The 16,309-nt window shown below is 43.2% G+C and overlaps 2 protein-coding genes across 3 annotated transcripts in view; one reads left to right on the forward strand and one right to left on the reverse strand.

Annotated features, from left to right (window-relative positions):
* Positions 1-7,466, forward strand: part of DRD4 (dopamine receptor D4) — a 167,601-nt gene extending 160,135 nt beyond the window's left edge. Inside the window, exon 4 of the mRNA XM_068259920.1 lies at positions 4,898-7,466. Within this exon, the coding sequence (XP_068116021.1) occupies positions 4,898-5,100 (203 nt within the window). The 3' untranslated portion in view covers positions 5,101-7,466. The remainder of the gene's footprint in view (positions 1-4,897) is intronic.
* Positions 7,467-8,287: 821 nt separating this feature from the next.
* Positions 8,288-16,309, reverse strand: part of DEAF1 (DEAF1 transcription factor) — a 72,199-nt gene continuing 64,177 nt past the window's right edge. For both annotated transcript variants that reach the window (XM_068261307.1, XM_068261308.1), the window contains one exon: positions 8,288-13,291. In XM_068261307.1, coding sequence (XP_068117408.1) covers positions 13,199-13,291 — 93 coding nt within the window. In that variant the 3' untranslated portion in view covers positions 8,288-13,198. The remainder of the gene's footprint in view (positions 13,292-16,309) is intronic.

Raw genomic sequence — 16,309 nt, forward strand, 5'->3', positions numbered from 1 at the left:
ACTCACTCACTGCCTAAAGGGGCTCCCTGTCACTCACTCACTACCTAAAGGGGCTCCCTGGCACTCACTCACTGCCTAAAGGGGCTCCCTGGCACTCACTGCCTAAAGGGGCTCCCTGGCACTCACTCACTGCCTAAAGGGGCTCCCTGTCACTCACTCACTGCCTAAAGGGGATCCCTGTCACTCACTCACTGCCTGGAGGGGCTCCCTGGCACTCACTCACTGCCTGAAGGGGCTCCCTGGCACTCACTCACTGCCTGAAGGGACTCCCTGGTACTCACTCACTGCCTGAAGGGGCTCCCTGGCACTCACTCACTACCTAAAGGGGCTCCCTGTCACTATCGGGGTCCCTGTCACTCACTACCTAACTGCAGGCGCCTGTCACTCACTAGCTAACCTGGGGGTCCCTGTCACTCACTACCTAACTTGGGGGGCTACCATATTAAGGGGGCATTCTGCCTATTTATTTGAAATGCTGTCTATTTATGTGCCTCATGACTGCTGAATTTGTCTTGTTGGGAGCCTTATGATTTGTTGGGGGCCTCAAGATTGCTGAATTTGTCTTGTTGGGGGCCTCATGATTTGTTGGGGGCCTCATGATTGCTGAATTTGTCTTGTTGGGGGCCTCATGATTTGTTGGAGGCCTCATGATTGCTGAATTTGTCTTGTTGGGGGCCTCATGATTGCTGAATTTGTCTTGTTGGGGGTCACATGATTGCTAACTGCGAGACTATGGGAAAAGCTGAATCCTTATCATATGAGACAATAGCATTAAACCTACTTTTTTAGCTTTTTGAAACAGAAAATAAAACTAGGAGGTTCTAAAAAATTGAATACATTTTTCAGGAGTAGGATGGATGAAATTGTTTATCTTCACAGTTTATTTTCAACTTGGATTTTCCATAATGTTCATGTATGAGTTAAAACGTTTGTACAGTATTTAGTTTAAATTGCTGTTGCCACTTTGCAATAGATAAGTGACTTTTGGGTTGCAGTTTGGGCACTCGGCCTCCAAAAGGTTCGCCACCACTGTCATAATCTAATGTCCCACCATTGCTAGGTTCATGTAAATTTGTCTCCACCCGTTACCACACCTATATTCTGGTCCATGGCCCACCCATTTTTCGGTGCGGCGTGATAAGCACGCCGCACAACGTGATCCTCATATTTTTGGCACGCTAGCTGCAGTGTGCTGAATTCTGCTGCCTACAGTATGTACAGTATACGCTGTTCTCTAGTGCCTGCACTGTGTGCTGATTTACCTCCCGTGTGTACAGTGTAAGGTGTTACTCTGTGCCTTTACTGATTGTAAACCAGCTATATTGTATGCTGATCCCTGCTACTTTCAGTATGTACAGTATTAGCTGTAAAGCCTGGTACACACATACAATTTTGATTAGCCAATTTTAGCTTTGTTCATAAAATTTATTGTCTGTTGGCCCACTTACTGCACGGGGGTGGTAAAATTGGGGGTCAGTGATTGACCAATCAAAATTGTATGTGCGTATACATCTTTGATCTATGCCTATACTGATTGTAAATTATCCAAATAAAGGACAGGGGCTCCATCCAATATTTCGATGGGCAGGCCCGTTATCTGTAGCTTACACCGCTGCTAAGTTCATGTACATTTGGCCCCGCCCACGCACCTCATGGCCACGCCCCTCCCCGCCTGGTGCCCACAGGTGCCCCGATCTCCAAGGACCCTAGAAACGCCTCTGTTTGGAGGTTAGTGTTTGGCATAGTTATAAGAGGGTTAGTGTTAGTGGACAGGGAGGGATGCTAGTGTTAAGCTTAGTTATAGGAGGGATAGTGTTAGGGGATAGGGTTGGAGGTTAGTGTTAGTCGTAGATGTAGGAGGGTTAGTGATATGGGATAGGGTGGGAGGATAGTGTTAGGCATAGTTGTAGGAGAGTTAGTGTTAATGGATAGGGTGGGAGGATAGTGTTAGGCGAAGTTGTAGGAGGGTTAGTGTAAGTGGACAGGGTGGGAGGCTAGTGTTAAGCTTAGTTATAGGAGGGATAGTGTTAGGGGATAGGGTTGGAGGTTAGTGTTAGACATAGATGTAGGAGGGTTAGTGATAGGGGATAGGGTGGGAGGATAGTGTTAGGCATAGTTGTAGGAGAGTTAGTGGATAGGGTGGGAGGTTAGTGTTAGGCTTAGTTATAGGAGGGATAGTGTGAGGGGATAGGGTTGGAGGTTAGTGTTAGGCGTAGTTGTAGGAGGGTTAGTGATAGGGGATAGGGTGGGAGGTCAGGGAATGCTATGGGGGACCTGCCAGACAACCTGGTAGCAGACCAGCCAGTGCTGAAGTGACACTGCCTATTTATGTGATATGCTGCATTTTTTTTTGTGTATTAATGGAGAGGGGAACTTCATCCAACATTTTGCTGGGGAGGCCTACTTAGACCACTGTTAAGTTCATGTAAATTTGGCCCCACCCATGACCACACCCACATTCTGGTGTGTGGCCACACCCATTTTCTGGATGGAGTGCCCAAAAGTGCCCCAGATCTCTTAGGATCCTAGCAACGCCCCTGTCTGTTGTCTTCTGCTATTTTGGTTGTTCCTGCATCTCTGCAGGGAATGTTGGACTTCTCACAGCCAAAAAGTTAGGGCCTTGCATAGTTTGGAAGTTAGAGCCTCAACAACTGCAAATAAACTGCAACTGCAAGGACCAAGAACTGCTAAAACAGTGGAAGGCAATTGCCACTAGCGGAATTCCAGGCTTATGTTGATGCCTTCTTACAGTCCCGTGCTACCTGGTGTCCTATGTGAGCGGTGAACTCCCAACAGTTTCACCAGCTTCAGGCTTTCTCAGGGGGGCACTTACAGTGTCACCCAACAGTATTTGTTAGGTATTCTACCTCCAATGGCTGCATGCTAATGAGAAGTGTGCAAATCAGCAACTCCTGGAGCCAAAAGACCAGCGGGCCTTTGTTTAAAGGGAATAAAGATAACAGCCTCTATGGGGTATAGTCACTAAACTGCAGTATGCAGAATAACGTGCATAAAGTCTTAAGCATGATGAGTAGAGTGTAGTGCATTGCATAAGACTTTACGCACATTATTCTTACCGCAGTTTAATGAATACACAGTTACACAATTTAACTTTTTCTCCTGAGTTTAATCCAAGGAGATCATTTTTTGTCTTATCTAAAAAAAAAACTTTTCAGCACTAAGAAATTGAAAAAGTACTAAAAAGAAAGTAATTTGAAACCTATTTTGAGTATTTCCTTGCATGGTGAGAGCTTTCAATGTATTTTATTTGTAAGGTTTGAAAATATCTCCTTGGAGAAAAGTTAATAGAATATGGTACTATGGGGCTGATTGACAAAGATTTTCTGTTCCAGTATCTCACCTTACTTATTAACTTACAATTTCTCTCTCCTTAAAGAGACTCTGAAGGCTCACAAAATGCCACTTTTATGTAAGTTACCTTTAGCAGTATCTCCGTAACTAAAATGCTGCATCCGCGCGGCAGATTGCTGGTTTTAAACCCCCCAAATCCCCATGGGAAAATGCAGGGAGTACTTCCTCATAGAGGCAGAGCTTTGGGCTGTAGCTCTGCCTCGATGCATGTCAATCCCTGCTGATCGCTGCCTCTCCCCACCCCTCTCAGTCTTCCATCACTGAGAGGGGCAGGGGAGAGGCGGAGATCCGTGGGGATTGACGTGAATGGAGGCAGAGTTGCAGCTCAAAGCTCTGCCTCCCTGGCCAGCAAAATCCACAACTTTGAAAATCATGTATTTTTGCCCCGGTATTTGGGGGGTTTAAAACCAGTGATCTGCCGCAGGGATGCAGCGTTTTAGTTAGGGCGATACTGCTGAAGGTAACTGTTACATAAAAAGTGGCATGTTATGAGACTTCAGAGTCTTTTTAAATGATTTAACACATGATTTATCTCTCCTTATTTAACTTACTTCAAGATATATCTCTCCTAAAAATGACTTAACTCGTGATTTATATCTCCTTATGTAACTTTACTCAAGATTTATCTCTCCTTAACTGACCTAACTCATGATTTATGTATCTCTCATTGGGGCCATATGCAATTCACTTTTTCTCCTGAGTTTTCTTCTTGGAGTAGCTGGAAAAGTACCATCAAAATTATGTTAAGTAGTTTTCTGCTTGCTGGCAATTAAAAAGGCATTTTATTGACAAGTTTGAAAATAACACTTTTAGGAGAAAACTCTGGAAAAAAAGTTCATTGCATATGGGCCTTTATCTGTTTATCTCACAAATGATCACTCTTGGGCTAAGAGCCCATATGCAATTAACTTTTTCACTTGAGTTATCTCCTAGGAGTTAACTTTCATCTTCTCTTTTAACTAACTTTTCAGCATTTTACAATTGAAAAAGTACCCAAAAGTTGGTTAAAAAGTACTATCCTATTTCTTGCTTGCTGGTGGCTTAAAGGGCATTTTTTTGACCAGATGTAAAAAAAAATATTACTTAGGAGAAAAAGTGAATTGCATATGGACCCTTATTTGCTTATCTCATGCATTAGCTCTACTAACATAACGGTGAAAAATAAGTACGTTTTGCGTATGTGAATCATCTCCAATGTCTCTTTATAAACCCAAAAGAGTTGTAATGATTCCTACATTTGTGATAATCATTATGAAACAGAGTTTTCCTAATTTTTTAAAACATAGAATACATTTCCGATAGCATACATTTCCTGTTTCTCTGAGCTCTGGTTATTAAAACTAGTACTTAATTGGGTAACTTTGCTATTGTGTCAGATATGCATTACACATTTTTTTTTAGTTTCTTCCAGACGTCAAAGCGCTGAATGCTAATATTATATCTGCTCTGAGTCACTGCCTGAATCCTATTAATTATCATCTGACTCACTGAATAGTTTTCTAATTGCCACACTTTTGTTCCCCAGGTGCTTTCCTCTTCTGCTGGACACCATTCTTCGTGGTGCACATAACGCGAGCCCTGTGTGAAACTTGCTACATCCCCGAGCCTCTCTTCAGCACTGTCACATGGTTGGGATATGTCAACAGCGCGCTGAACCCTGTAATCTACACTATCTTCAACACAGAGTTTAGGAACTATTTCCGCAAAGTTCTGCGGATATGCTGCTGATGCCTGTGAAAGTCGGATACCTCACAGGATGACGATAGCTCCTCTGAATGTTGGCCTGACTTGAAAAACTCACCTGTCAAGTCAAATGGATTAGTTATGCCACTATGCATGGCAGATGACCGCAGTGAGTGACCACACTGCTCCAGTGGTTCGGAGACAACTCTGGTAGTGCTCTCACTGTGACTGTATTGAACTGCTTGCAGTCTACTCATAATGAATGTTTACTACAGATGCTGGAAAAAGACACACTTGTACAATAGGAATGCACAGACTTCAGGTTTAATTTTACCTTATTTATCTCTGGCTGCTATATTTTGGGAACGAGTACATTATGAGATCATCAACTCCAAGGTCTCTGCTGGGTTTAAACCTTTATGCATGCAAACATATTATTGTGGATCTCCCAGTAGAGTTTGGTTATGAAGAGCTTTCCAAAGTGGAAGTGTGTAATAACATTGCTATGGCTACAGGCATAATATATTCCCTTTCTGCTGTGCAGAAGCAGGGAGCAGTCCTATCTGTCCACAACAGCACTCTGTCTACCAATGCTTTATCACATGAAGGGTGTTCCTTATGTTCCTTTATCACCCAGTGGACATAAACCATACTTTTTCTGTAATAAATTCCCATGATGCAGGACAGGAGATTTTGTATAGATCAATAAATTCATTATTTGATATGAAATTGTCTCTCATGATATCTCATTAAACAATCCATACTCCCACATGCTAGGATGCCACTGGTCTGGGGCGTCCGACACATGGTGTTGAGAATTTATCCAAAGCTTTAATATGCTACCAAGAGGCGGGACCATGACATGCAAATAAGTCTGACTTGCATGTAAATTTTATGCAAATTGTATGCAGCTTGGAGCTGGGCTAGTCAAATGCGTTTCCTGTCGTCCAGGTCCCAGTTGCATGCAAATTTCATGTAATCCGTATGCAAAATGGAACTATTTGCATCTCATTGACCTTCTCTAGTCACCAAGTAAGTTGTTGCCTGAGATGATATTCTCACTGCCTTCTAATAGGGATAACTCTCACCTCTACTCTGGCTCATTAGCAGGTTAAACCAGCCCTGTAGTGTTACATGAATTCATCCATCCACCTTGCTGCCTAAACTAAAACTGTCACCTTTCATATACAACTACATATAAGAAATAATACAGCACACAAATATAGTTAAAGGAAGTCCCAAATGCAGCCAATACATATTGTCTTTTCATACAATGCAATGTTTCGGAAATCGTATTCTTCAGCACGAATGGTGCACTACAAATTTAATTGAACATGTGATAACAAGTTGTATTTTATAGCGTTTAGTTCCATAAGCTTCCAGAAATTCAATCTGACTTTTAGGTGTACTTAGGCACGTACGGCAAGCATAACAATGCTCACATTGTTAAAATCCTACTATGCCTAGCCTAGTACACACCATACAATTATCTGTTAGATTTTTCTGTTAGATTTTCTGTTAGATTATTTTCTGTAAAGATGCGTACACACGCACTATATCCGGCAACGTCAGACCCTCCCGCTGGGCGGACGTTCAGCCGACAGTAGTGCGCTGTCGGTGGACTGATAAGGCTGTTTCTGAATGATCCGCTGAGCACACGCACTACTGTAGGATGAACGTCCGCCCAGCAGGAGGGTCTGACGGACGTCGTTGCCAGATGTAGTGCGTGTGTATGCACCTTTAAGTACTGGTAGAGACTGGTCATTATCTCTGGTGAATTGTCTTCTGGTTATCTCCTGCTGAGTAGAACAATGCCTAATTGCTAGGCAGATAGATGGTTAGATGTTATGCTGGGCATACACGGGTCGATCCGGTGGCCGATTAGCCGCTGGATCAACTCCCGCCGCGTCCCCGCTCGTCCGCGCGGATCGATTCCCGCTCGTCCCCGCCAGCGCTTCCTTATCAGCCGCTCGATTCCCTGCCATTGTCTGCCGGTTGGGATCGAGCAGCATCATCGGACATGCTGAATATTATCAGCTGGCCGCATCAGCTGCTCAATACACGGTACAGAAACGTACCGTGTATCCCCAGCATTAGAACATGTTGGAAATTATCTATCTGGCAGGTCAATCTAACAGAAAATTGTATGGTGTGTACCTAGCATAAAACTGGATGTCAGCCTATCCTTTGAACCCTTAGTGGGTAAGTTATAAGAGCTGCGAGTCTGCCCCTCACTACGCCCCTGACAACGCTAATTGCGAAACTGGTTGGATGGAGAGGCGGTGGCTCATCTGATCCAAGTATATGGTGTGTTTTTACTGTGCATCTTTTTCAATGAGTCCATTTTGATGGCTTTGAATGTAAGTCGCTTTTATATTTTTTGGTATAACCCATTAAAGAATCTTTAAAAGGATTTAGCAGTGAGTACCTATTATGTTATACTTTTGTCATGTAAAACATGTCTGTAGAATGTGATGTGAGTGGCCGGCTGCGCCTAACTAGGGTATTCGGAACACATGCGTTTAACACCCTATAATGTGGTCCTGAAATCGGCTGGTGAGGAGTGATAAGGGATGTTCCATAATTAATCACACATGTAACTAAGGAGTGTTTTTAAGGTCCCGTTTGGCGCTGACGAATCATCTTTTTAAAGACTAGCCTCAATACCTAGCATTTCACAAGACTAAAGTCTCAGACCGCTGAAATGCAAAATATTGTCGGCTATTTGCGCTTGTGAGATGCCGGTTGTTGAGGCTACCTAGACACCTGGAACTATACGGAGGACTGAGTCCTGAGCACACATGGGTGAACACACAAAGTTCTTTCTATTTGTGTGTTTGCATGTAGGATATGTGTGTTGGGTTTCTGTTTTACTGCAGTTCTTTTAGGTTATATAATAATAAAATGTTACTTTATCTCACATGCCAGTTGAGCACTGTTTATGTTATTTGTGTTGACTAGTACAGGATGTTACCATAGCTCCTGTGGTTTGGCAAGTTGTTCATGGGGAGGTGCAGTTTTGGTGAATTCATGCTATTGTACTGTACCTAGCCTGGCAGTCTGTGAATGAGAAGTGTGACCTGCCAGCACATGACTGCAAGTTCAGCGTATTCAACAATATTTTCAAGTATCTTTAAATACATTTGTCAGCAATCAGGAGGTAGTTTAAACAACATTTAAAAAACAGCTTAATCTTTAATCCAACATTAAAGGTCACTACCGTAAATCTTTTTCTTATCTGTGGTGAATCGACTACCCATGCTGAGAAGAAAAGGCTGTATTAGCTAGGTTGTATAATAACTTATGCCACAGGAGATTTCATGTTTCATAAAAGTCAATGACATAACCATAACAAACTGTTACAGTGAGAAATCATACGATAAACATCTTGCAAAAGCATAAGAAAAAAAAGCACGATAAGGGCACTCAATATATAACAGTGAAACACTTGTTTGTTACAGCAATCTAATGCCCTAAAATATAACCTTTGATAGCTCTTTTAAAATATGGCAAGACAATCAGATATAAAGGGATATGAGTCATCTAGGGGAGTACGGGGAGTAATTTAATTGGTTCAGATATTTTTTTCCCAGTTTGACTGCTACCCGGGTCCCCTAATTAGTGAACAAGCAGTACAGGGCATAAGTGTATGTCTCTCACAGTAACTAGCTTCAGGCTCTCAAGGTTTTGGCCTGAGGTAGTCACTACACCTGTGTAATGCTGTTTGGTACAAGTGAACATGTTTGCTAGTGACTACTAAATTCACCCCCTCCAAAACACACATAATACACACAAAAATCACCCCCACCAACTATCCATGTTTTGCCTCAAAAAAGGCTTCGTCAGAGATATAACATAAATACACAGAGTGATAGTGCATAACAGTGAAAACATGTAGTCCTGGCTTTAGCTCAAAGTGTCTCTATCTTGCCATAGTCTAAAAGAGCTTATAAAGGTTAGGGTGATTGTTGTAACGCAAATGCATTCATAAGAAAGACAAAAAGAGGTGCAATTATTTTATGAAAAATATTTTTTTCCAGGTGACAATTTATTAAGTCAAAGTCAAATGTATAAAAGTAATCCTAGTAATCTTACTGCTATATCAAACTCCAGTATAAAATTTAGGAAAGAAATTAACAAGCAATACTTTCCATTTACTATTTCAAGTCTGAACATAGGTACACTGTAAACACTATATGATAGTTGTAAACACAGTATCAAATTCTATTTTGATAAACAGGAATTACAAACAGGGCTGCACTTGAACCGGCATTGTCATCAGAGGAGTAAAAAGTGCATAGGTAGCCATGCAGGCATAACCCAGCATTAGCGATAAGTGCTCAATGCGCAATACGTGTCACCCTTAAGGATTATGCATGGTTAGTTGAGGCGGCACTGTATGTAATAAGCGATGTACAGACGTGTTGCTCAGCTATAACCAAGAGGCGTGCCCTGTTCAATGGAGGAGGAGGCGGTACACCACCAAGTGGCTCCCAGTAGATGAGGTAAACGATACTACAATGCGCTCATCTGTCTAGTATATTTCATAAAATTAAACCAATTGTATTTTTGCTCAGTTTGGAAAATACTGGTAATGGCAATCAGAAAAGATAGTGCAATCGATCATTTGATTAATAACTTAATTATTTTATAATTGCTGTCAATACTTTCAAATGTACTGTATTATGTTTTAGTCTCACCTTCATTTAAAGGACTGAATCACATATTGTTACATTAGCTATAGAGTGATGACTCACCTGGATGCAGCCTATTGATGCAATGATCAGATTAGGACATGTGACAACCTTTATACTGAGGGCAAGGAAGTACATGCAGACAAGTCTAGCACTGGCCTCAGTGGAAACAAACTCCACCTGTATGTTGGTTCCCATCCTGTCAAACCACTCATTTCCCAACATGACTCAACCAGCCATATTTGCAGATGAACCTTTGCAGGACAGCATAGCTGGGAAAAAGAAGCAGCAAGGAGGATCTCATATACAGTATATGATGGGACTGCAACAACAAACTCGTATACATTTCTCAACTGTATCCATGTATTGAATTCTCCATGCCATTTCAGTAGCAGTTTTGCCCATCTTTTTTGTTCCAGTGCAGATATCTGGAATATGTTATCCTCCATAGTGCTCCAGCTATCATTGAATGCATCACAGTTGCCATTCAGGTAGCACTGGAACCTTGTAGAAACTTGCCCTCCTAACTCTGACAACACTTCAGGCCTTGAGGTTCATAATGACTTCACTGGGAACTAAGAAAATAAGGCGAAATTCAGGTTTACGTTATACATGGAATTTGATGGACTATGTATGCACCTGTACTGTCATTGCACATCCACTTTTAATGGCCCATCTTGCTCTAGCTTCCCCCAGCCTGCATGCCGCTCTCATGTACACTGAGGTTCACCTCTGGGCTAAAGACACAAGCTGTCTGACCTGAGGAAAGATGGTGGCAGTGGTGTACTCCTAACCAGCTGCTGCAAGGTAAAATCATCAATATTGATTTAGAGAAGGGATAGTAGATAAGACTGTAGACTACTGTAAAGTGCATTGTACAGGATGAAGAGATCATACAATAATCATTCTTAAAGTGGCTTCCATCCACTGTTAGAAATTCATTTATGGCACTAAAGACTGTATTGCCACAGCTGCACAATGTTCCTTCTGGCCAAGATCTTCTCCATGATCCCTGTGTTGCCACCACTGTGCCCAACACATTCTCCTATGTGTGTGTGACGATAGGGTATGGCACACAGGCGAACACTGGAATTGCCAGGCTGCTGGGTACATCTGCCACCCTCTGCACCAATGCAGAGGTCAGAGGTGGGGGCACAGTCATATGGAGGGCACATTACACAGGAGGAGCCAAATGTCAATGCTGGATCAGGTATTTCCATGGCAGAAGCAGTAAAAGGGGCTAGTGCAAAGAATAAAAGATTTAAAAAAATTAAAGCAAATAATTAGGTTCTTCTTATTGTCATTGTCCCCCTCCCACCCTCCTTTCCTTCCAGTGCCATACCCAGTTCTGGAATTTGTCATATGCATGTTCAATTCATTCTCAGTGCTTAAAGGATAACTGTGCTGGCGTACATAGGAAAAAGACACAAGGTAATGTGGGCGTCGGGTGAAGCAGCTAGCAGAATATCGGCAACCCTCCTGATATTCTACTGAGGCTTTTACCTATATAACAATACTGGTAGCTATGCCTAATCTAGCAATACTGTAAACCCTAAGCCTAACGGGTAGTGTTCCCTTCTTAACGTAATTTGTATGCCATTGCTGACACCCAAATTACACACTTCCTAACATAATTTGGGCCCGGCTAAATCACTGCATATAATCGCATATACATCGACTATGTGTATAAGTCAACCCAAATATTTGACCCTACTCACTCAGCTGGAATTTTTTGATTACTCTAGCATAAGTCTATCCAGCAAAGTTGGGGACCATGAGCAGTTAACGGCTGCACTGCATAAAGTATTGCAGCTATTAACTCCTCCTGGCCCCTAAGTGCAGCCAATAACTCCTCCAGGCTCAGTCAGTCCTAGTGGAACCAGTCAGTCAGTGATGGTACCAGAGCTTGCAACTATAATATAGTAGTATTGTCTGGCTAAAGCACCTTAAGGTGTATGGCTTTACTTATACTTGCTGTACTTGCATTCATATGGCTGCTTGAAAAATATAAATCCTCTCACCAATCTGCCTCCGTGTGTATCGGTATGCTGCTAATCCACTCACCAATCAGCCTCCGTGTGTATCGGTATGCCGCTAATCCACTCACCAGTCAGTCTCCGTATGTATCGGTATCCCGCTAATCCACTCACCAATCAGCCTCCGTGTGTATCGGTATGCTGCTAATCCACTCAACAATCAGCCTCAGTGTGTATCGGTATGCCGCTAATCCACTCACCAATCAGTCTCCTTGTGTATCGGTATGCTGCTAATCCACTCACCAATCAGTCTCCTTGTGTATCGGTATGCTGCTAATCCACTCACCAGTCAGCCTCCGTGTGTATCGGTATGCTGCTAATCCACTCAACAATCAGTCTCCTTGTGTATCGGTATGCTGCTAATCCACTCACCAATCAGCCTCCGTGTGTATCGGTATGCTGCTAATCCACTCAACAATCAGCCTCAGTGTGTATCGGTATCCCGCTAATCCACTCACCAATCAGCCTCCGTGTGTATCGGTATGCTGCTAATCCACTCAACAATCAGCCTCAGTGTGTATCGGTATGCCGCTAATCCACTCACCAATCAGCCTTCTTGTGTATCGGTGTGCCTCTGGTTCCCTCCCGCTCTCTATTCCCCTTCCTTCGTTAATGCAGTTCTTGCTCTGAACTGCAGAAAGCCACTCACAAAGTGCTACACTAGGCGATGTCCTTATCTCCTCCACTTGCGCTGGCCAGCGTATATCAGGAAGGGGAATAGAGATTGGGCAGGAGGGGACCAGTGGCATACCATTGGGCAGGAGGGACCCATGCAGCTGAAAGTGCACCCCTTACCCGGCTAGGAGTCAGAAATTTAGGTCTGACACGCATATAAGTCGATCCCCCATATGTTTATATATTGAGGCAGACTTAAATTTCTCGACTTATAGCTAAGTATATACGATACACATTGGGTGCTTCTATAGCTGCAATTCTGATTACGGTATATGGTGGCACCTAAATTACCAGGCATTGCGCGGCGCTCAAATTACCTACCTCGCCTGTACTGGGAGGGGGAATGTAGGATAATACACTTATCCTATAAACCACTGATCTATGAGCATATCATTAAGTATGTGCACAGTTCATTTCCAATTTAGCAATATAAAACGCACAGCAAATACAGGCTTGTTGGCAACATGGTACCATAATGGAAGGTACCATTCCAAAATACAGCCCTTTTCCCCTCATGTATTGCATATTAAAGCCTACATTACACAGAACTGGGCTTTAGAAACAAATGTCGAACAAACGTTCTGCTGAGATAATGAATACTGATATAGTGGAAAATCCACTTCAGATCCTTGGCAAAAGTGGAGTTATCTGTCTACTGATGATGCCTGTGTGTAAGGGCACGATCTGTTCTCCAGAATGTCACAGAGCATGTTTGCAGGACGTGGCACATGAAGATAATCAGACAGGATCCTTCTCTGTGACGTGAACCTCCTCCGCATGGACTGACAAGGTGGACGTCTGGCCGCACATATGCTGGTGGTCCTTCCAGTCCTGTAGAAGAAAAAAAGAACAAGGGCAGGTAAGAAGGACGTTCTCAGTGTCAGGAGAGCTTTATCAGGATGCTTGGAAGAATGGTCTGTGCTGCTCATAGCAACCACTCAAACTGGCAGTTTCATTCACTCAATGCAGCTGTGAATGTAAAAAGTACAGACTGCTGTGGGTACCTAATGCCACCTTCTATCAGACACACTTTCAGACATGCATGTCTTTTTTTCATTCCAGCTAACTATGTAACTATGTAATGGTAACTCTCATTTTAAAGGATATAATAGTAAATTTGTATTTTTTGCAATAGTTATGTGGATATGTTAAAATTATCTGGCTAGCTTGGTCATGTAGATCCATTTCCTGTACAATTTTACAGGACAGAACACTGTCCAGGCTTCTCCTATCCCATGATTACCCACATGAGGTAGTCAAGAAGGGGACACAAAATAGGTTTTCCTGTCAGCACAGATCACCTGACCTTTCCTATCTCCTCCCACTGCTGTGCATTACGCTTTGCAACCAGCACTGCAGCTACAGCAGAATCTTGTAACAATGAGAATAGGCTGTACCTGCGCTGTTGGTCACAAAGTGTTCCATCTTTAACATCATAGGAAGAACCAGAGCTGTGGAGTTAGTACAAAAATCTTCACTCCAACTCCGACTCCTTAGTTTATGAAACCACGACTCCAACTCCGACTCCAGGTACTCAAAATGGCCCGACTCCACCTCCTCGACTCCTTAGTCTAATACTTAACAGGGCAGTGGATTTTGTACAAAATTCATCCGACTCCCGACTCCTCAGTTTATGAAATCAACGACTCCGACTCCGGGTGCCCAAAACTGGCTCGACTCTGACACCGACTCCACAGCCCTGGGAAGAACGTGGGTGGGGTGGTTGGGTGCTCAGCAGTGAAAGTTGCTCCATAGCTTCAGAACTACCACTTAGCTTGTAGCTGCAAATTTATGTTAATGGATTCTGGGTCACATGACTTTTAATTTTTTTTTTTTAAAGTTTCTCTGGAACGGCTGCAACAAATATGATTTTTGTGGGAGTAATGTCACAGTCCCCCTATTCAGCTTTACTAACAAAGGAAAAATCTGAGAGAGTGGACTACAACTTTAAAGATAATCTCCAGGCACTAGTGTTTCCTAGTCATGTTTACCTACGCATTTGCGGAATCTGCTTTTATCTGTGCACCTGATAATAAGTCACTTACAAACTACCTGTCCAGGAAGCCCCTTCAAAAGCCACATCACAGCTATATGCTGAAATCTCCTCCCAGAGCTCAGTCTTTTCCCCTCCCTTTGCGGGATGAACAGTATGATGATACAGAATCAAGCAGCAGTTCCACACAAGGTTACTTCATTCCACTCTGCTACTTCAACATTTTTAATTTTAAAGGACCCCATTTATACAAAATGTAACATCTGGATTTTGTCCCTTATTCAGTTCACTTTTTCTCCTACGTTTTCTCTTAGGTTATATGTTCACACCTTGGACTTGGTTCACAAAAGCGTGATAACTGCTATCATAGCAGTTATCACGCGATCAGCCGCGTGCAGCGGTTTGCGCGCGTAAAACTTTACTCTCTTCCTGTTCAGTAAGCCAGCACCTATTCAGCAAGGAGTTTCTTGGGCAAGACTCCCTAACACTGCTACTGCCTACTGAGTGCGCTCTAGTGGCGATCAGCGGGGAATGACGCGAGTAGAGGCAGAGCTACAGCGCTAAGCTCTGCCTTTATCAGGAAGGCTCCCCACATTTTGACCCGGGGATTTGGGGGGTTTAATGACAGCGTTCTGCCGCAGGGATGCAGAGTTTTAGCACTGGTTGTATTGCAGATGATAAATATCAAATAAAAATAGGATTTTTAGAATGCTTCAGTTCCACTTTAATACGTTAAAAGAAAGCTTGTGTTTAATACATTAAATGCTGTTAACCTCCCTGGCGGTAAGCCCGTGCTGAGCACGGGCTATGCCGCCGGGAGGCACCGCTCAGGCCCCGCTGGCCCGATTTGCATAATTTTTTTTTTGCTGCACGCAGCTAGCACTTTGCTAGCTGCGTGCAGTGCCCGATCTGCGCCGCTACCCGCCGATCCGCCGCTATACGCGTAGCCGCAGCCGCCCCCCCCAGACCCCGTGCGCTGCCTGGCCAATCAGTGCCAGGCAGCGCTGTGGGGTGGATCGAAGTCCCCTATGACGTCACGACGTCGATAACGTCGGTGACGTCATCCCGCCCCGTTGCCATGGCGACGGGGGAAGCCCTCCAGGAGATCCCGTTCTTTGAACGGGATCTCTTGATCTCCGATCGCCGGCGGCGATCGGAGGGGCTGGGGGGATGCCGCTGAGCAGCGGCTATCATGTAGCGAGACCTCGTCTCGCTACAGGAAGAAAAAAAAAAAAAAAAAAAAAAAACGTATTTGCTGCCCCCTGGCGGATTTTGACAAACCGCCAGGAGGGTTAATATACTGTATATTGATGAGGTTAACCACTTGAGGACCTAGGGCTTTCTACCCCTTAAGGACCGGCCACTTTTTTTCCATTCAGACCACTGCAGCTTTCACGGTTTATTGCTCGCTCATACAACCTACCACCTAAATAAATTTTGGCTCCTTTTCTTGTCACTAATAAAGGTTTCTTTTGGTGCTATTAGATTGCTCCTGCGGTTTTTACTTTTTATTATATTCATCAAAAAAGACATGAATTTTGGCAAAAAAATGATTTTTTTAACTTTCTGTGCTGACATTTTTCAAATAAAGTAAAATTTCTGTATACATGCAGCGCGAAAAATGTGGACAAACATGTTTTGGATAAAAAAAACCCCATTCAGTGTATATTTATTGGTTTGGGTAAAAGTTATAGCGTTTACAAACTATGGTGCAAAAAGTGAATTTTCCCATTTTCAAGCATCTATGACTTTTCTGACCCCCTGTCATGTTTCATGAGGGGCTAGAATTCCAGGATAGTATAAATACCCCCCAAATGACCCCATTTTGGAAAGAAGACATCCCAAAGTATTCACTG

This window comes from Hyperolius riggenbachi, chromosome 11, assembly GCF_040937935.1.
Source record: "Hyperolius riggenbachi isolate aHypRig1 chromosome 11, aHypRig1.pri, whole genome shotgun sequence".
In the NCBI taxonomy this organism is placed as follows: domain Eukaryota; kingdom Metazoa; phylum Chordata; class Amphibia; order Anura; family Hyperoliidae; genus Hyperolius; species Hyperolius riggenbachi.